At 46.8% G+C, this 21589-nt stretch overlaps 1 protein-coding gene across 2 annotated transcripts in view; it reads left to right on the plus strand.

Moving 5' to 3' along the window:
- Nucleotides 1-21366, plus strand: part of TMOD1 (tropomodulin 1) — a gene marked incomplete at both ends in the record, with an annotated part of 56192 nt that extends 34826 nt beyond the window's left edge. Inside the window, 5 exons of one of the 2 annotated variants that reach the window (XM_084238155.1) lie at nt 256-386; nt 2017-2124; nt 5270-5413; nt 14827-14971; nt 21302-21366. In XM_084238155.1, coding sequence (XP_084094281.1) covers nt 256-386; nt 2017-2124; nt 5270-5413; nt 14827-14971; nt 21302-21366 — 593 coding nt within the window. The remainder of the gene's footprint in view (nt 1-255; nt 387-2016; nt 2125-5269; nt 5414-14826; nt 14972-21301) is intronic. The other variant, XM_084238156.1, reaches the window with a different exon arrangement.
- Nucleotides 21367-21589: the final 223 nt, after the last annotated feature.

Genomic DNA, 21589 nt, shown 5'->3' on the forward strand with positions numbered 1-21589 from the left:
CCAAAGTTCAGAGAATGTAGTCATTCTCCCAGCCCTTTCAGGATGGCCTCAAAGTCAGGTCCCCACCGGAGCCAAGCCCCTGCCCCCAGCCTTGCAGGGCTTCTCCCAATGCTTCGCCTCTCCTGTAGCGCCAGTTTGTGCAGGCTTCAGTGGCCAAACCCCAGCCCCCTCTTCCTCCCAGTGTCCTTGTATTCAGCAAAGTGTTCGCCCGCCACCTCACTTCTGTGAGCCACTCCCTCTTGTTGGTCACTCCAGGTGTCATCAAACCCACACAGTACAAGCCTGTGCCTGATGAAGAACCAAATTCAACAGACGTAGAGGAAACGCTGGAGCGGATAAAGAGCAACGACCCGAAACTTGAAGAGGTTAACCTCAACAACATCCGGGTAAAGTCCCTCTTATTTCAGGTTCCCCGTGAGGCACCTGAAAGCCATACCCGTGTCACCCAGAGGCAAACATCCCAGGCCTGGCTGTGCAAAGAGAATAAGGTCCTGTTTGGGCTCTTGATGCTTCTGGATCAGAAACAGGGACAAACCTTGGAGAGGGCTGGACAGTGTAAACGCACGCATCCCATGTCCTGTTCCTTTCAGAGAACTGACACCGCTCCCAGATGCTCACGAGGGCCAGTCTGGGCTTCCAGGCTGGAAACCCAACATGTCATTCAAACCATGAGTGTTTCCCCAGAGAGAAACTCGTGAGATGAACACGCATGGCTGCATGGGACCCCAAAGCTGCAAAAGTCCAGTGTCCACAGGCTCATGGGGTCATCCAAGCCCCAGAGCAGCTTGTCCCTGCACACAGCTTCTGTGTCGTGCGCATGTTCAGCAGCATTCAGCAGTGGCCCTAACAACAGGCCCAGTGTCCCAAGACGTATTGTAAGTCGTCCAGATCTTTCTGGACAGTCCCCTATGACCAAGGGCACAGGAGCCCTGGACAGGCAGCAGGAGGAATGCAGAAGTAGGCCCAGCTGCCTGTCCACCTGCTCAGCCCCGGAGGCCAGCAGATTAGTTCTGGGAGGGTGTGAGGGTAAGACAAGAAGCTGGGCCCTCACTCTCCAGCTCCTCTTTCCTTTCCTCTTATCTTTCTTTTCAGTGACTGCCAGCCCCAAAGCACAATCAGATTGGAAACCTGTGCCTACAGTGTTCTCCCCCACCTGCCCTCCCCATGCTCTGCTCCCATGGGGAGCTAACATGACACTCTGAAATGAGAGAGCTGTAAAAACACAGCCAGGTTCTGTCTTGGGTGCCTCCAGTGTCTACCTAGTGCCCAGTGGGAAACACTGGCACAGTTCTGAGCTGTGTGCCTTGTGGAGCATGCTGGCTTGGGCAACGTAGTTGTGGGACCTGGCTGCTACTCTGGGCCTTCACCGTGGGGCCTCAGGCAAGGGCTGGGCCCTCTGCACATGAGGCAAGTAGACTAGGCCAGTGGTCTCTACCTGAGGAGATTGAAAAGTATATGCTGAGGCTCAGGCCCACCCCTAGCCCCCAGAGATTCTGATTTTATTGGTCTGGCACAGACCAAGCATGAGCATTTTGTAAAAGTTCCCAGGGCCTCCAATGTGCAGAGACCCTCTGGGACAGGAGTTTATTAGCGATCATCTAGTGCAACCTCCCCAACCTCAGTTTCCCAGAAACTGGTCCAGAGAGAGGGACACTTCCCAGCACCTCAGAGCAAGTCAGAACATTGCCAATATCCCGAGTGGAGGCCCAGACCCTGTCCTCTCCCACACCAAGCTCTAGGCACAAGTCTCTTCATCCTCTGCCTTGGTTTTTTTCCTCCTCCTGTCTCACAAGCAGCTGTGGGTATTATGTGGTATTTTCTCAATTTGTTTACCAGAAAGATCTCCCCAAATCTCAGCCCCTTGGGGTAAATGAGGGAAATACTTTCCTCATTCAATTTTTTTTTTTTTTTTGTCAGAGGCTTGCCTGGAAACAGGATGCAAGCCCTGGAGGCATCTGTCTGCCCAGCCTGCACCTGGCAGGGGCTGCTGGTCACTGTCTGCCTTTTTCTCTGCAGAATATCCCCATTCCCACCCTCAAGGCATATGCAGAAGCCCTGAAAGACAACACACATGTTAAGAAGTTCAGCATCGTGGGGACACGGAGCAATGACCCCGTGGCATATGTATGTACCTTCCTGCTACATTGAGGGTATGGGTTCATGCTGTGGCCTTAGAACTGGCCACAGAACTGATGAAGAACCAATGTGATAGGGCGAAAGGTGCTGGGCTCGGAGCCAGGACAGGACATGGACAGCTCAGCTATTACCCAGCCTCATCTGTATCTGACCCTAGTTAACCTCCAAACCTGTGGTGCAGAGAGCATAGCAAGTGAGAGATATAGCTGACTTTAAATGCTAGCCTTTTCAGATGATCTGTTTCTTCTCATGTGAGCTTTAGCAAATTGCATCTTTCAAATAATTGGTCCATTTCATCTAGGTCATCAAATTTATGGGCACAAAGCTGTTCATATTGCTCTATTACCCTATTAACTTCCACGGGTTCTGTAGTAATGTCCCCTTTTTCATTTTCAATATTAACAATTTGTGGCCTAGCTTTTGTTGCTTTTAGAAAGGTTTATCAATTTTATTGATCTTTTCAAAAAACCAGCTTTTGACTCATGGAGTTTCTCTTGGTTTCCTGTTTTCAGTGTACTTTTTTTTTTTTTTTTAATGTCTACTCCACCTCTATTTCTTTTCTTCTGTTTGCTTTGGTTTAATTCAGTTGTGTTCTAGTTTCCTAAGATGGAAATTTAAGCTATTGATTTTTAGGTTTTTTGCTAATGTATGCATTCAGTATTATGAATTTACCCTTAACAACTCCTTTCACTGCATCACACACATTTCGAGAAGTTTTATTTTCATTTTCATTTAGTTTAAAATGCTTTTTAACTTCTCTCAAGATTTCTTCCTTGACTTATGTGTTATGTAGAACTATGCTGTTTAATCTCCGTGTACTGGGCTTTTCCAATTATTTTTCTGTTTGTGATTTCTAGTTTAATTCCATTGTGATCTAGGAGTAGACAGGGTATGATTTCCATCCTTTTAAATTTGTTCAAGTGTTTTTATGGCCCAGAATATGGTCTCTTTTGGTGAATGTTCCATGTAAACTTGAGAAGAATGTATGCATATTTTGTGTTCTTGGGTGAACTCTATAGCTGTCAATATATCTAGTTGATTGATGGCATTGTTTAATTATGTTTTTAATGAATTTTGTCCTACTTGATCTGTCTGTTTCTGTTAGTGGATTCATCCATTTCTCCTTGAAGTTGTATTAGCTTTTACCTTACATAGTCTGACACTCTAGTGTTAGGCACATACACACTAAAGATATTTTCCAATTCTTGGGGAATTGACCCCTTTATCCTTACATAATTTTCTTCTTTATTCTTGATAACTTTCCTTGATCTAAGGTCTATTTAGCAGCAATTTATTTTTCTGATTTTTAAAATAGAATAATTTTATTCAATGTTTTTTAAATGATAGAACTAGCTCCTAGTCTCTCATTGCTGCCAGTGGGAAACTTCTGGATAGGTGACCTCTGACCTTACAAGGTCTCCAGTCGATACTGAGTTTACCAATGGCGCCACAGCAGCAAAGCTGCTTGCCCTATCCACTACTATGTCTTGGGTCAGAAATAAACATATCCATGCTGGCATTCACCTCTGCCCCATGGACATTTATGGGGCACTGACTCTGTGCCAGGCCAAGCTGATCTCAGCCACTCACACCAGTGTAACCATTGTTGAATACTGCAATGCTTCTGGATTGATTGGTAAATAAGGCTTCCAGAGTTCTGTGAGTGTCCCCATTGCCTGCCCCAGCTCTTCTCCTGGGCCTCTGCCACTCCTCCACTGTGATCCAGCAAACAAGGAGTTGACACCTGGCATGACAAGGCCTCCAGGACCTACTCTGCCACCCATTGTCCACTCAGATTGGCCAGTGCACTTTCCTACTGCCTGTTCAATATCTTGATTATCAAGCTCAGGCCAGACTTTCTTGAGGAAATATGTAGAGAACATAGGCTGAATAGACTGAATCCCTCTGCTTAGAAGGATCCCACCTACACAGGGTTACAGGGAATGCTGACATGCCATCTGGGGAGTGGGGGGAGTACACTGAAGTGGAAGGAGCTGAGGAGGTCTTGGTGGTTTCAACAAGGAATGCTTCCCAGAGCTAGGCCTTGCATAGGGTTTCAGCATGCAGGGATGGTATGTAAGATATTCCTGGCTCAGTTGTCATTTCATACAACCAATGCCCAAAGATCATGCAGCCTATCTGCTGCTGGTGTCTCCTTTTCTCCATGACACTTCATTTCCACCAACTGCTAATTACCTTATTTCTTTCAGAGACTCTGATTGTCATCTACACCCCCTGGCTGAATTCCTCTGAAATGTGCAAGGGCACCTAGCTCCTCTCCTCTCATTTGCCCTGGTCACTTGCCCAGCAGGTGGCTTCCCACTTCCCCAGGCTTCCCTTTCTGCTCTCTGCTGCTCCAGAGAAGAGAATGACGATTCCCAGGAATTCCAATGGGGAAATAGACAAGTCACTCAGTGAACAGTGACTGAGCACCTACTAAGTACTGGATACCATGTAGACACTGTGGGCATCATAAGATGAATAAGGGCCTTTTCAGTGTACCAAGAGAATGTGGTCTGATGGCTGAGACAGCACCAGTATAAAAACAACCCCAACAGAGGAATGCAAATCCCATGAGGGAGGTTTTGGATGCATCCTGTGAGGCTCAAGAGGGCAGGGCACAGCTAGCTGGAGATGTCAGCAAAGGCCCTTAAAGAAAGGGACATTGAGAATGACTTTGAAGGACAGGCAGTGTTTGGATGTGTGAGGCAGAAAGGAAAAAGTATTTCAGGTGGCAGAGACAGTATGAGCAAAGACAGTTTGAGCAAAGGACACTGTGGGAAGGCTCTGGCGTGCACAGACAACTGAGAGTCACCCATTTACGGGAAACAGCAAGAATGAGGCCGACCACATCACAGAGGCTTTGGACCCAGGCTAGGGAGCTCAGAATTCTCCTGTCATGGAGTCATGGTAGGTTATGGGGTTGGAGAGATGAGAGTTTTTCTCAGTGAAGGAAGCTGCAGAGATGGTCTTGTCGGGTCCAGATGGTCTTGTCGAGTCCAGATCAAGCAGCACAAGTGTACAAGGGGCTCTCGCCATGGCTCCCTCGGTATTTGAGGTTCTACCCAAGAGTGCTCCAGCCTTGCTCAGGTGACTCATGGTACCCTCACTCTCACTTACCTCCTGTTCCAAGGCCCTTGCCGAGATGCTCAAGGTAAACAAGGCGTTGAAGACGTTGAATGTGGAATCCAATTTCATTTCTGGAGCAGGGATCCTGCGCCTGGTAGAGGCCCTTCCACACAACACTTCTCTAGTGGAACTGAAAATTGATAACCAGGTAAGGTGGGCAGGGTGCCTCTTCATGTCCTTCATGAAAGGACATACCGTTCTGCTCTTTACTGCATGCCACTTTGAGCAGAAGATGCTGGTTATAAAATCTACGGAGCCCAACTTTAAGGAAACCCAATTGTCCAGTCAACACCTGTTTCCTCATCATTCCCACTCAATGTTCTTCCAGTGTCTTCCTGTGTCTCCCTAATGACAGGAATCTTACTCCTTAACAAGATTACCCCTCCTGTTCTTAGTGAGAACATCCTTCCTTATATCCTGTAGAAATCAGCTACTTACAGGTATAAGTTCTGTTTCTTGGGCTTCATTCTGTTTTTTGCTGCATGTAAAACATGTTAAGTCCACAAAACTTATAAATCATAAGCTAAATAACCCCCATTTTCTTTAATCACCCCCCAACCCACTCCCCACTTAACATTGAGATTATTCTCTGGGTAAATTCTAGTTTTTCTTTATCCTTATGGGATTATCATTTCTCTATAAATTCAATGGTTCAGTCATTTATCTTCAGAGCTACTCTTCCCACTCTGACCTTCTATGATGATGCTAATAGCAGTATCCTGTTTGGAAAATAACATATGTCACATGTGTTGAGAGTCTACCATGGGCAGACTCTGTGCTGTGCATCTTTTACACATCATTTCTGATCTTCTCAATAGTCCTTCAGAATGTAGGAATTATCAGTTTGCAGAAGAGAAGCAACTCAGAGAGGCTAAAGACAAGTAACTTTTTCAAGGCTACCAAGTTCACACTTAAGGAAACAAGATTTGAACCCAAGTCTTTCTGGCTCCCTAATTACATCATGTTGTTTCCACTGTTAACATGCTTGCTTCATTAAATATAGAGAATCTAGGTTGTAAAATTCATGTTACATGATTTTTTTTTTTTTGCTGAATGGTTGTATAAATATATGCATAGACAGAAGATTGGAAGGAAATATAACAAAACTGTAAATAGCTGTTATCCCCAAATGATATTATCTGTAGTTTATATATTTTTTATTATAAAATATGATAAACATACAGAAAAGTGCATAGCTTAATGAATCATAACAGTTATGTAATTCCTGAAGCCTTTCCTAGTATTCCAGAGCCAGCTTGAACCTGCATGCCAGAGCTGATGGTACACATCAGCACAGCACAGTGATGGCATATTGGTGCCTTGAAGTCACCCCTAGTGAAAGTATTTACACTATGGAAATTGGCAAACACTACAGATTCAACTGTTTTTTTTTTTTTTTAAGTGCCAGCATGCCACTGCCTTCTCCCATCAACCTGCCATAGCACCTCTTAGCTTCCTTCAAGAGAATCATGTGTACCCTCCCTGCATTCTCTCAGCACCTCAGCCTCCCTAGGAACTTCTGAGAGGCTGGTGCTGTATCTGAATCATCTCTATACTCCATTTTCTGGTTTAGGACTTAGTCCTGCAGTGGTGCTTGGTAAGCAGAGCTCCTCTGGATGGTTGTACATGTTGTTCACGGCACAATGAGGTAGCAGGGGGCAATCTCCAACCCACATTCTACTCTCCATCTCTTGATATGGGCCTTTGTTCACCCCCAAAGGGCCCTTTTTTCTAATATGTGTAAAGAGGCCACATAATCCAGCAGTGGCTCTGTTAGTGAATTTGCTGCTCTGGACTCCTTGCACCTCTTCCATGAGATGTGCTGCTGGATCACCCTTCCCAGTCCCACACTCCTGCCCTTTTTGTCACTGCTGACCCTGCTTTATTGGAGCCAGGAGGGGCAGAGCAGGTGGAGCAAAGGCATGCAGCGGCAGAACAGCAGCCCTGGGCCAATGCCCGGGAATGGCTACTCATGTGACTTTAAGTTCTGCGTGGAGGGAGTAGTGGCCTACCTAACTTCAGCTGAAACCTGATTCCGAGGGCAGAGTGTTGGCCAAAGATGATCTAGAATACTGGCTTTGGGTCTTTGTGGTGGCAGCTGGTAACAGGCTGCCCACCTCCCTCCTCAGTGCTGTGCCAACCAGCACCCTCATTGAACACCTGCTGTGAGAATGCTCATTTTCCTGAGCCTCAGGTTCCTCACTTGTAAAATGGGGCTGGTAAGACTCTCTACTTCTAACTTGATGACAGATGTAAACTACAAAGTTGCTACCTTTTATATTTACTGCTACAATGGTGGTCTAGTTATTCACCCATTATTCTAATAGTTAATTTACTGGACAGATACCATATGTCTATTATCTCATTTAATGCTCGCAAAGATTCTGTAAGAGGGTATCACAACCAACCCCCACATTGTAGATGAGAAAACTGAGGCCCAGAGAGGCTGTGTAGTCTACCCAAGGTCACACAGAAAGTAACAGAGACAAGGTTTAGACTAGGGCTGTGTGACTGCAGAGTCCATGAACTGTGTCTGAACGGGCTTTTGAACCCTGCCCTAGTTTTGTGTGGACCTAGCTTGGCTTTTCTCATCTGTCCCTTTCCCTTGGTACAAGACTAGAGGACTAGTTACCACCTGCCCCCCCACCCCATCCTGGAAACCTCTTTTTTGGTTCATCCCAATGTTTGGTGAGTGTAGGTTGCACCACAGGGCTGGACCAGGCTCTGCATGTGAAGGAGACCCCAGCTCTGCCCCTCAAGAATTCCACATCGGATGGGAATTCAGACAAGTAAAATGACTATGGAACCAGCTGCTCCAGCAAGCCATAGACAGTGGGCCTTGCCATTGGAAGGAGTAATCTCAGTCAGGAGCATGCATCTGGGAGGGCTTTTTGGAAGATGTGAAGTTTGAGATAAACCTTTAGGGTAGACTGTTTCTCAGGGGTTGATGTGAGGCCATGGCATCTCAGGTGCTGAGAAAGAAAAGGGAAAGCTGTGGAATTATACTGAACTTGGAGGCAAACCAGAAAGGGAGTTGGGGTTCCAGAGGGTTCTGAATGGGTAGGCTGAGGGGAAGTAGGCTCTGGGCTGTCATTGACACCAGAGTTGTGCTCTGAGAAGATGCTTCCCAGCTGGAGGGGAGAGGACTGATGGTGGGAGCAGGCCTCAGGGCCCAGAACCAGCACGGGGCTGTGATAGCTCAGATGAGGTGGACCTGTGGAAAGTTCCCTTGTATGCCTGGAGTCAGGAGATTGGATTGGGGCCTGTTGGAGAAGGGGAGGAGAGGCTGAGACTGGCCTCAGAGAGGGGACTCTGCCTGCCAGGCCTGGGACAAAGCTCTATGAGCCTCCCACTATGTGTTCCAAGAGGGCTGGGCACAGTCTGCCGCCTTTCCTCGGGTGTCCCCAGCCCTGGGCTCTGGAGGGTCTGACTGCGAGGAGGTGGTGAATGGCATTTGATTTATTCCTCATTTTTGGTTAGTCACTGACGTCATCAGAAGTCGAGGCCGGTGCTTTCTCTTCAGCCCTTGTGCCTGTAACCTGTGTCAGTGAGTCTCTGTCTTCCTTTCTCCTTATATGGCCAAAAAACAAGACTTGAGGAGTTCTAATTAGATGACACAGAGTCTCACAGGCTGGTTCGGGGCACAAATTCAGGAACCAGGCCACTGAAGCTGCATGGTTACTCAGCCAGCCTCTCATTATCTCCAAGTAATGTTCTGAAGTTTCCCTGAGATGGAAGAGAGGGTGGGAAGGGTCCCTGACCTAGGGTTAGGAGCACTGAGAAAATGTCCAGGCTTGTCCACCCTCTACAGGTGAGAAGCTGAAGTTCTGAGAAGGGATAGACCATGCCTGAGGTCCTGGACCAAGTTAGTGTCAGAGCAGTGTTAGAACTGAGGTGTCCAGACAGGCTGCATTTATGGATGGACCCAAGAGACCCTCTCAGACCCCAGGGAACAGGCACTGGAGTATTTGTAGGCCTCAACCCTATAAGGTGATCCTATTTAGGTGATCATCCTATTAGGTGATCCTGTGCCCTTCATGGTTCCATCCCATGCAGTGATTCTCTGCCCTCCCCTCATTCCCAGCAGAGCTGCCTCCAGAGGGCCCTCCCCAAGATGCTGATTGCTCAGAGTAATCTTCCTGCCCCTCAGAACAAAGTCTGAAAACATGTCCCCTCTCTCCAAATAAGGATATGTGTAAGGTGTAGAGGCTATTGGCCAGATTTCCCACTTTTCATTCCAATATTTGATGGTGAGGATGTAATTTATATTTTAAGAGAAGCTAAATGAGGTAGATATGCGTTCTTATCTTTCCAGATCAGATTATATTCCTAGTGGAATTAGTTTAACAATAAAACAAAAGCTATGCCAGAATAGGAAGGCTGGTGTGAAGGTTGTCACACATGGCAACTGTCCCTTAATTTTAGATTACACATCATGGCAGCTGGCTAACTTTATTTTTTTTAAAGAGTTTATTAGATTATCACAGTGAAGATTGGAACCCAGAAGGCAGTTTATTTTTTTTTAATTTATTATTTATTTATACAAGCACTGGGTACAGTCAGAAGCGCGGGAGGATGAGAGAATTCACCGGAGCCAGAGAGGAGAGCAGAACAGGCAGACCAACGAAATACACTGCTGAGGGGAGCAGCGGGCAGCAGGAGAGGTCTGCGCGCCATGTGGGACTCTTACCCAGTGGCCGGGGATGGAATCGGTACTGCAGAGGCTGCGGGCAGGTTCGCAGCCCAGCGCTCAACTCCTGCGCCACCAGGGAGGCCCTGGCTAACTTTATTTTAAGTGAGACTGAGTATGACTTTGGGGTTTTGGATCAAAAGCGAACAGACTCTTGAAAACCAAGAGAAGACTTTCTAACCAGTCTGTTGCATTCCTATACATTTAGCTTCTCAGCAGCAGTTCTTATCCTACACATACTTTTTGTGACTGTAGTCTTATTGAGTGTGGAACTAATTTGGCCTGGAGATATTCAGCCCTCATAAGAGGACAGGCATGTGTCACTGTCTCTTTCTCAAAATTAATTTCTTGTACTGGCTTCACTTCTCAGGGGAAAATGAGATTAAGTCAATAGAAATGAGAGAACAGAAAGTAACATAGAGAAACTCCCTCTCCTACATGGATCAAATGACCCAGAATAAGGATTTGTAACAAAAGCCATCTCATATCATGAGTCCAGTTCCCACTGGAGGCTGCACTCTGTTCTGAAAAGCCAGGAACTTTCTAGACATGTCACAGACTGTTTTTAAATCTCTTACTCTTGAAATCAAACAAGGGATGAATTTCCAGCAAAGCCCCAACTCTAACATGTTCTTTCCAGCTAACTGGGGGGGTGGGGTCACTGAGTGTACCTTAGTCTGAGTTTTCCCATCTGTGAAATGGGAAGGTACTCATGCTCTCCTGAAGGGGTTGTGCGGGAATTCATTGCGTTGGTTCCCTAATCAGTACCTGGGTTAATTCTCTGGGATGAATGGTGTAAAGTGAGACTCATTCTACTCAATATGCTTTAGTATTTCAATTTTTAATGATGAGATTACATTTTCACAAATAATTTATTTGATTTCTAAGCAAATCTGAAAGGGGGCTAGAGTTCTTTCCCTACCTCCCTCCACTGGCTCTGCAGCTGCCAGTCCTGGCATGACCGGCTCTTTGCTCTCTCTCCAGAGGGATCCTAATGGCCTTCACCCACTGTCCAGGTCACCCCCCCCTGACCTTTTTAATGCCATCCAAGCAAGTTATTCTTAGGTGCATAGGGTGCCACCCCTAGAAGCCTTAAAGGTCATAGCGCCTGAGATTTCCCCATTGGTGATGACATCTAGGAGACCCAGTGGAGACGTGACCTCCTCACTCACCTGCGGGGACAGCCCAACACCTTACCAGAGAGTTCCTTCTGTGCACAGACACTGCTGCTGGCAAGCGCTCACTCCTGCCTTGCTCAGCCCTGCCCCTCTGCCCATAGCTCCTCTCACTGGCTCTGCTTCTGTCTTCTGAGCTCTCCCAGAGGAGTCAGATGCAAACCTCGTTCTTCAGACTGTGACTTGGGGGAAATTTTGTAATACCTCTGCTCTTCAAGATGAAAGGTATAATAATAGTACATATTCCATAGGTTTGTAGTGAGAAAACGAGTCAGGATATGAAACATGTTATGACACTGCCTGCTGCACAGTCATCATTAAGTAGAAAGTATTTGAAAAATAATTCAGTGACCAGAGTTTTAGTCCTAATGCTGTCTCCATAGTCTCTTCTCATCCAAGAAATGATAGATGCCTTCAACACTCAGAGTCCCTGGAAGAAGCAAATCTGAAGCTGCTTTCAAGTCTCGAGGTTCATTTTAAGATGTATGTGCACTTTCTGTTTTACTCCTTAAAGTAAAAAGTCATGGTTTTAGTCCAGGAAGATTGGCTGTGATTTTCTTATGGAATCCTGTACCCTCTGGCAAACATCCAGACACATCTGCATGTATCCCAGGGATTTGGGACACTCATTTGAGAATACGATAATCTAAAGTCCTTCCACTCCCAGGTCAAGGTCAGGCCTTGGTCGTGTCATTAATTAAGTGCAGGGAGCATGGTCCAGTTCCCATTCATTTATTCACCTCTAAGACGGAGACAGTTCCTGTCTGTCCTGCACATCCCAGGGAGATAGGGAGGTTGCATGGGGGCTATTTGCATCAGGACACCTGAGGCTGGACTGAGTGGCATGAAGTGCTGCATTGCAAAGCAGCACCCACAGCCCCTGCACTCAGGTGAGCCCAGTGTTTTCTGAGACTGGCCCATCCTGAGCACTAGCTGAGAGTTCCCACAGGTGACCTCTAGCAGAGGCCAGACTTCTTGATAAATTGGGTGGGTAAGGGAGCTGCTAGTTCCTTCCTGGGCCTCAGATGGTCTCTGTATTGTTGCTGGGCCAAGCTGGCCAGGCCCAGGGCTGAGCTGAGTCCTCTGAGGACAGGCCTGAGTTCTTCCCAGCACTTTCAGGATCCTTGCCAGATGCACTAGTGGAATTTCACAAATGTCCTGGTGCCTGCCCTAGTCGGCTTCCCCAGCCTTGTCTGAACCCAGATGAGTCCTAGTGAACTCAGAATACCTGGGAGAAGTTCTCCATTAAGAGATTCAAATGTGGCTCCATGCTTGCCCATTTGGATGCTTGGCTGATGTGTCTTTTCAACCACGACATGTTGGTGTGTATCGGGCATGTTCTTATTCTCTCCCCCCACCCACACAATTCAATTTACCTTGACCTAGTGATCCGGAGTACCATCCAAGGGCTCACAGCCTAGAGTAGCACCATCCAGCAGGACTTTCTGTTATAAAAATGTTCTATGTCTGCACTGATCAATATGGTAGCCACTGGCTGATGGTTAGTGTACAATTGAAATGCAGTTAGTACAACTGAGGAACTGGAGTTTTTATTTTATTTATTAATAATTGTTTAAAGTTAAAGACAGGGCCTACCTGGTGGTGCAAGGGGTTAAGCACCGCACTGTGAAGCAATCCGAAGCCTCTGCAGCACAAGTTCGATTTCCAACCGGCCAGGGAGCAACCCACATGGCGCAGCAGACCTCTCCTGTCTCGCCCGCTGCTCCCCCAGGCAGTGTATTTCAGTCAATCTGCCTGTTCTATTCCCTATTCTGTCTCTTGTGAATCCTCTCACCTCCCCCTCTCTGCATCTCTGGCCTGTACCCCAGCTCTTGTATGCATAAATAAATATTTAAAAATAAATAAAGTTAAAGACATACATGCAGCACAAATGCTGACAGCACAGGTTCAGTTGTAGACACAGATGTGAAGGAAGGTGACCTAAATGAGGCAGGCAGACCTGGCTAGGAGCAGAGGGGGAGTTACAATGTAACTTGAAGATCATTTACAGAAGTAGGGATCAGGGGTGTCTTGATGGGAGAGGTGTAAATTAAATTGTGATGGGTATTATAGTACTAGGGATACATCAACAGGTGGATAGGGGAGGGTCAGGGCCTGATGACCAGAGAGCGCATGAGCTTTTGGAGGAAACCTCTGCGCGCACCAGGCACTGTGAGCCAGATGCCTCTAGGTAAACAGGCTGAGTGAGGACTGAGAGAAGAAAGGAAGATAAGGACAAATTCATGTAGGACTTTGAGTGTCAGGCTGAGTAGGAGTTGGGGTTTATACTGTTGGGTTGTTAAGGAAATGAACTAAGATACTACAAGTTGGGCTCAAAGCACCAGGAACGTAATATGCTCTCAATAAAGCACATTATTGGCAGTGGAAGTGGGTAGCTGTGTGTGTGTGTGGGGGGGTTGTTTTGTTTTGTTTTGCTTTTTATGTCTTGTTTATTTCATTGGATTTTTTATTTTGAGGAAATGTAGATTCCTATACAGTTGTAAGACACAATGCAGAAATCCCTGTGCTCTTTACAAAGTTTCCCTCAATGGGAATATCTTGCAAGATGATAGACAATGTCACAACCAGGATAGTGATAGGGATGCAGTCCAGATAAAGATGGTTTCCATCACAAGGATACCTCCTATCCCCTTGTTATAGCTAAACTCACTTCCCTTATGGCCTTGCTCCCTCCTTAAACCCTGGCAACCACTCATGTATTCTGCATTTTAATATTTTTTTCAAGAATCTGAAATAAAATCATATGATAATGTAACTTTTGGGACTGGTTTTTATCACCCAGTATAATTCTCTGGAGAGTCACCTAGGCGGTTATATCACTAGTTTGTTCTTTTTCATTGCTGGGTAGTATTCCATGGTCCTACTCACCTGTTGAAGGACATCGGGTTGATCTACTATAGAGAGTTGCTATAAACATTCATGTGCAAATTTTTGTTTTTGTTTGTCTGGGATAATGCAGGTCCCCTGGGGGGCTACTTTTTTAAACAAACCTAGGTTTTGTGCCATTCTACATACTCACCAGTAATATAGGAGCTTCTCTGCATCCTCCCCAACATGATATTGTCACTACTTTTTATTTAGCAGTTCTGATAAGTATACAGCAAGATCTCATTGTTGTGACTTGTATTTTCTTAATAACTAATGATGTTGAACATCTTGTTCTATATTTGCATTTGACATTTTATATCCTTTTCAGTGAATTCTCTTTTCCCTCTCTAACCCTTAATGATTTCTCCATTTGTAAATTGAAGAGATTGGTCTAAACTACTATTAATCAAACCTGGCTGCATATTAGAATTACCTGGGGGATTTAAAAACACAGGCACCTGAGTCTCATTCTGATTCTGATTTAATTAGCACAGGGTATAGACTGGGCAGCAGCACTTTAAAATCTCCTTGGGACAAGATGGGTTGAAAGCCCTCCCTGCTCAGAGATTCTAGGAAGGCTGTCCTGGAGCAGTGGAATGAATTGTCTTGGTGTCCAGCAGAACAAAGTTTGAATCCAGGCTGATTGTCTCCTTGCTGTGTGACCCTTTACCTTCTCCAGACTTCCATTCTCTACGCTTGAAGGGGCGTGTTAAAACCCACACCCACCTCTCAGGTCTTTTGAGTGAGATGGTTTGGGTCCTGCTCAAATGGAACCATCACTGATTATTGTTCTTTTCTTAACCAAAGAGCCAGCCCCTGGGCAACAAAGTGGAAATGGAGATCGTGAACATGTTGGAAAAAAATACAACACTTCTCAAGTTCGGCTACCACTTTACCCAGCAGGGGCCCAGGATGCGGGCCTCCAATGCCATGATGAACAACAACGACCTTGGTGAGTAGAAGTAGGCACTCTGCTCTCTTGTCTGCACTTCTTTCCGCCTGCCCCAGCTGTGATAGGGGAAATCCTAAGCTGCCTTCACAGAAGCCCTCTGTGTTGAGCCCTCCTCCCTTTGTCACTGATGGAATTTTCCTGCATTCTGTGTTTGTGCCTGCCCTCCTCCCCTCAACTGTGAGGCCCTGTGCCCTGCAGGAGCTGAGCCTGAGCCCTCTGGCGGCGCGAGCCTGCTCAGCACCAGGCACAGCCTCTGCCTGTCTAGCTGAATGAAGGCAGTGTGGGCAACAGCACGAGGCCCACCTGAGCTGTTTCCTCTGCAGAATACCCTTCCCTGAACACAGAGTCTTCTCTCCATCCCTTAGTCTGGCTGTTGTCCCAGATCCCAAAGCCACCAACCAGTGTTTCTACTAAAATCCCAAGCCTCAGAGGCTGCCCTTTGCATTTAAGTGAAGTTGAAAATGTCAGGTTGCATTAATTTGATCTCAGCTAAAGGCCTTGTTTTATTTTTCTTTAAAAAGAGAAAGAAAATGTCCCATTCTCACTGGCTTATGTCAAGTCAATTGAACGAAAAGTGAGATGAATCATGAATTTACTTCCAGGTGCCAGTTGTTCTCAAGCTCTGTATTCTGTGTGGTTATTTATTATGTGTAGTTCTGCTGGCAGCTAAAAGAACTTGAAGAGTCTTCAAAAACTGGAGTGTGGCTGAGAAGGCTATAGGAAAATAAGTGGGGGAGAAAAGGAGTAGGTCTGATATTGTTGATGAAATTGGTCATTGTGTTTAGCTGTGAGTGTCCTAGAAACAGGAAGGTGGAGGACAAGCCAAGTATTATAGAAGAGAGGGGAGTGTGATGAGTTAAGAAAAAAAAAAAAGAAATATGTTTTCTAAAGGACAGAGTCTTCAGTGAAATTTTCATCAAATTCAAACCTGCTCTGCACAGCACTTTTGTTTGTTTCTAACACTCAGTAAAATGCAAAGAGTTTAATATTCAAGCACATCTCAGAGTTTAGATATGTCACGTCCTGGTGGCAAATCTAAGGCGAGGTAATATTTGGAAGATTGGAGAGGAGTGTGTAGTGGTGACAAGTCCCACAAGGACTTACATGCCTAGATAATCACAGCGCTACACACACACACACAGCCCCACCCCCCCACCCCTAAACTGAGTTATTCATTTCAACAAACACTTGTTAAGGATGTCACAGCCCAAGAGACTATTCACTGCTCACTCCAGATGCCACTTTTTTCTAGAGTTGCAGTTCTCGAAAAGTCCATAATACAAACAAACAAAATGTACCCCGTGCCTTGGTTTATCTGAAGTGTTCTTATTTTAAATAAAAGAACAAACACAAATAACTAAGAATCATAATTAGTATGGTGTGACAGAGGTGAGAGCTGTACTGTCTTGCTGAAGGGCAGCAAACCGAGCTCTGTTGGCCCAGCTGTGATATGGCTTCAGAACCAGTACTTAAAAGTCTTTCTGATATGCCAAAGCCTCACATCTTTTTCTCCCATTTGATGTCATACTTCATATGTGCCCTTCGTTACCTGTCTCAAGTCTAGTGCACTTTTGGTTCTTCAGTGGCAAGAGGATCTTCAGGTCTTTTTTCTGGGGACAGAGGTTCCAGATAACTGGGGGCCAGGGTTACTTCAGGGGGGACACCAGAGTCAGCTGGAAACTGGATGAAATGGCCCTTGTGAACTCACCCAGTCCTGAGAATCTATGATTCCAAATCCAGGTCCAACTCCTGTCCCCAGTGACTTCCTGCTTTGCAGCGGGACCTCGAAGTGCCAGAATTGATAGGGATTTCCAGCTCAGCCCACCAGTTCCCTTTGGAGGAAACTGAAGCTATTTTAGGGAGGGGCTGCCCTTGCAGGTAGTGGCTCAGTCAAGTCCCACCACTTCTTAGTTGCGGCAAGCACTTTGTAGCATCGTGTTCGTGTGCCCAGGACTGCTCAGTGACATCCAGAGGGGCAGAAAGGTTACTTTCTTGCCTCAAGGACCTTTACAACCTTTTAGGGGAGAAAAGATTCAAAAACATGCCTGAAAATTCAAGAATGCCTACATGACTGTAACTAAGCAAAGCGAGCATATGATTAATGAGGACAGAGGCCAGTAAGCAAAGCATCCTGATTGGGAGTAGCCTTGAAATGAAGAGCTGGGTTGATGGGGGAGGTCAAGAGGCATTCCTGGCAGGGGAACTAGTACAGGCAAAGGTAGTGGGATCCTGTCTGCAGGACAGGAGAGTCAGAAATATCTGAAAAGGTTGGAGAAACTGTTATAGAGAGATCGACCTAAAAGGAAAAATAGGTGTTTGCAGGGAAGGAAGGCATTTCAAGTAGAGGGAGCAGCATAAGCAAAGGCAGGATGGTCAGCAGGCATATGGGGTGGTCACAAGAAATGGGGCTGGATAGATGCTGGGAAGGCTGGGAACCAAAGGCCCTCAATGTCAAGCTCAAAAGTTCGGTGAAGAAGGCAGGTGGAAAACTGGGCTACCCAAGAGAACCGTGCACAGCTGCACCCTTGGGCTTTCCCACAGGAGGGATTAAAGCACAACTGTCCCAGTGATCCATGCAGCGTTCAGAGAGTACTGGCTGTAAGATTTCTAGCTCTAAAAGTAAATTTGTGCCCATCTGCTAATGTTGTAAAAGAAATACTCTAATAGTGTATCAGCTTTCTCTTGCAAAAGAGAAACTGTGATTTTCCCTAGAGTGCAGTATTTTCCCCCTGCCCTCAGTGCTCCCATGAAGCAGAGAGGTTTCCATGTTTTCCAGCTGAATATTTTACTGTGAAGCCAACCCCCTGCCCCTGCCGGGCCCCTCTGGTGTTAGCAGTGTCCCTGCTGCAGCCCGTGGAGGCTCACAGAGGGGAGGGCAGCAGGCCTCTCCAGTTTCCTTCTCTCTCTGACCTGCCCCTTTGCTGGCTCCTGACCCATGACTGGGGTTTCTGTGCGCTTGGGGCTTTGCCTGCCTGTGAGCCGGATGGCTCCTACTTGGGGGACATTCAGTCCCCAAGGCCCTGGGTCAGCCAGTGCCTCTGCAGACAGGTGGTGTGCTGAGCATCCTGGTCCTTACCCCCTTGTGCACTGGGCACCTATCAGTGTTCAGAGGGAGACAGAGGTCCCCAGGGGTGGAGGGTGTCAGGAAGCACCAAGGCTCCCCATTTACTTTCCCCGAAGCGATACCTCAGATGCCCCTGCCTGCACACTATTTATAGCTGAGCGCTGAGCTAAGCATGACTTCCAGGTCCTGTCAACCTGCCGCGAGAGCTATAATGAAGCCTGAATTGCAGCTTCCAAGTGTACATGTTGGGGTGGGGTGAGGAGGAGGGACACCTGTAAAGCAAAATCTTTCCTACTGGAGAAATCACTCCTTTACTGTATTTCAAGGAAGACCTTTCTAGTAGCACCCCAGATACATGTACACCAAATTGGTTTCATCACCCTTCCCCAAAACCATGTCAGGAAAGGACACTATTTTCCTCCCAGCCACTCAAGCCAGAAATCTGGGCCTCTGTCTATATGCTGCCACCCCAGCCAGCCACCTCTCGCCATCCCCACCACCCCGCCTCAGTCAAACCCACACCCTCCCCACAACTCCTTCCCAGCAGGCTCATCCCAGAGCTTGTTCTACCATCCTGCTTAGAATGCCTCCCAGCTGTCCCTGCTCCCAACTTCTGCTCCTTGCCATAGCTCCTAAGTCCCTTAGTAGTGGTAGCTGGCACTTGCATGGTGCTTACTGGGGGCAGCCTCCCAGCTCATGCAAAGCTCCCCCAAACTGGCTAGGTGCCAGTAGGTAATTAGCCTCTGTCAGTGGGACAAAGATTGGAACTGGCACCCTCCACCTCCTCTCTTTGTGAGGAGCTGCCGGATTCCTCTTGTGACACCCCAACAAACCATTCTCTTGCCTTGTGTGTTTGTACTAACCAGCCCAGCGAACTTGAGTGCCTCCCAGTGACCCCAGGCCAAAGCATCCCTTTCATGGGCCACGACGCCTGTGTTCCCTCTGCTTTCCCACTGTCTACCCCTTTATTGTTTCAAGACACAGCAGACACATCACCTTCCCACTCACGGAAGATCTGACCAAGTCATCCACTGCACCTTTCATGCTAGATAGAGATCTACCAAGCACCTGCAATGTTTAATCAAACTTAGTGTTGGTATATCTTGATCCTCTGCTAAGCCATTATCTTTCTAAGTTTTGTGGTTGGTACACAGTAGCACTCAGTAAATGCAGGTGAAGACACAAATGAATACAGAATGTTCCCCCAAAGATCTGATAAAGGTGTTGGAGCTTGGTGGGAAGTGGGAGAGGGAGCCGAGCAGCTGATGAGGTTGCTCCAGATGACTCGCGATCCCCTCTGGCTCCGACAATAAGCCAGAGGAGTCACTGGCAATAAGGAGTCCCTGACTGTTTCAATGAGAAGCAAAGAGGAGGAGCATGCTTTAATGAAAGTGAAAAGCAGATCAAACAGAAGAGTTTATTGGGAGACCTGGCTTCTACTCCATCATTTATTCACTGTCGCTTGCGGCAAGCTATTTCACTCTCTTGACCTCAATTTCCTCCATTAACATGGGGGAAAATAATACCTGAGTAAGTAGGTGCCTTTCCCCTATCCTCATAAAGGCCCTGTAAAAGCCATGCCAGAGGAACTCTGCTCAGATGCAGCCCCAGTGCCCCACGAGGTCATGCAGGCAAGAAACCTGGGATCCATCCTTTTCTCTACTCTGAGCCATGGCTGGTGACTCACGTTCCAGTCCAGGCTTTGCCTGTACCTCCCAGGGGCCTTGGCTCTGTTTACTTCTCTAGGGAAAAGGAGCTGATCTTCCTTGTGAGCATCAGATGAGATACGGTTATGGAAGCCCAACATAGATGAGGCCGGGTTGTCCTGAGGGAGGCACTGAACTGAGCTCAAGATGAGACACGGGTCTTGATGTCAGCTTAAGGACGTTGACCAAGTAACATGCCTTCTCTGCCATATTTCCTTCATCTATAACATGGGAGTGGTAACTACTGACATTTCAGAATCCTTGGAGGGGCTCCCATGACATATTCAGTATAAAGGGGGTGTAATGAGGAGCGCCCTGCTGGGCAGACTGGCACAGCTAATGTGGAGATGCTTAGAAGTCTGGTTCATGTGAAATCTCTGGTTACTTCTCCTCTTTAGGTTTTGTTTCCCCACATTTACCTCTAAGTTGCCAGGCATTCTGATAATCTCCAGGAACCAGGCTGGATACACTATTTTTTCTCCAAGAGATTGCCCACCAATAAGCATTCAGTGTACTTTTGACCAGGGTTGGAGGGGTGGGTAGGGACACATTCACAGGCTACACTCTCAACCCCAGACTGGTGAACGGGTGGGCCCCTCCTGGTCAGCTCCCAGCCCTAGCCCATCTTCCTGGGTAGCTCTACATTGTTGTGTCATGCACAAGCTAATTCGGTTCTTCTTGCAGCTCGTATGCATCCATCTGGTGGCTGCACGCCTACTGGCTCAGCTCGAAACTGGAAGACATCTAAGTATAGACACACTTTTCCCCTCTGGCAATAGCTTCCTGTCTTCGCCGCACCAGCAGCCCTCTCGACTGCCACCTACCGGCTGTGCAGACTTCCTTGACCTTTCTCTTGTGGCTGATTTAGCTTGCTGCTTAGTTTTCTTGGAATTCACTTCAAAACTCTGCCTTGTCCCTTGTTACAACAAAGGGACCCCCTTTTCCTTCCCACCCCTAAATCCCCAGTCATCCTATATGCTAATGACTCCAGCCTGAAAATTCCTGGCTAGTGCTTCCCTCTTTCTGGCATTTAACTACTTTGTTATGTGACATGTTTGAGCTTCTATTATTTTGCCCTGGGAAAATGTCAAGATTAACCATACGGGGGACAAAGGTACTGCAGGGTCAACTTCAGGGTGGAAACTGTTGATTACATTGGCAGGACACAGGCAGGGAGCTCCAAGGGAGAGCTGGGGAAATGTTTCCAGCAGATTGAGATCCTAGACTCATAAAGAAGATCCACTGAACTTAACCCACATCTGAACCAGAGTAATAGCTCTTCAACTGCAGGCCTCAGTACACAAGAGGGAAACAGTGGAGTTGGAGAAAGTGGGTTTTATGCCTGTATGCTCAGCAATTTAGAATTTATCAATGAACCCATACCACCAGACCCTCACCAGTGAATGTTGACAAATTATCCTTCAGAATGTTATCTATTGACAATACACTTCAGAATTTGCTAACCAAGGAGTTAGCGAGAAGCCTCACAGTGCGGTCTCAGAGCCACAGTGCTGGTTCCTGGTGCACAAGGCCTCACGTCTTCTCTCCATTCCTTTTCAGTGAGGAAGAGGAGACTTGCAGACTTGACTGGGCCCATCATTCCCAGGTGCCGGAGTGGCGTCTAGTGTGTGGCAGTGACGACCACGCCTTTGAACTGGACATGTTCTACTGAGAATCTGTGCTCTGCAGTGGAAACCAGAAGGCAAAATGCCGGCACAAAGCCGTTTTGTGGTTCAGTTCTTTATGCACTAGGTTTTAGTTTAACTAGTGGTTGTAGTTGAAAATTTTATAAACTATGATTAATGTGAAGTTTTTCTTTAGTCACAGAAGTTCAGTCTGATTATTATT

Source organism: Talpa europaea (assembly GCF_964194135.1).
Source record: "Talpa europaea genome assembly, chromosome: 7".
NCBI lineage: Eukaryota > Metazoa > Chordata > Mammalia > Eulipotyphla > Talpidae > Talpa > Talpa europaea.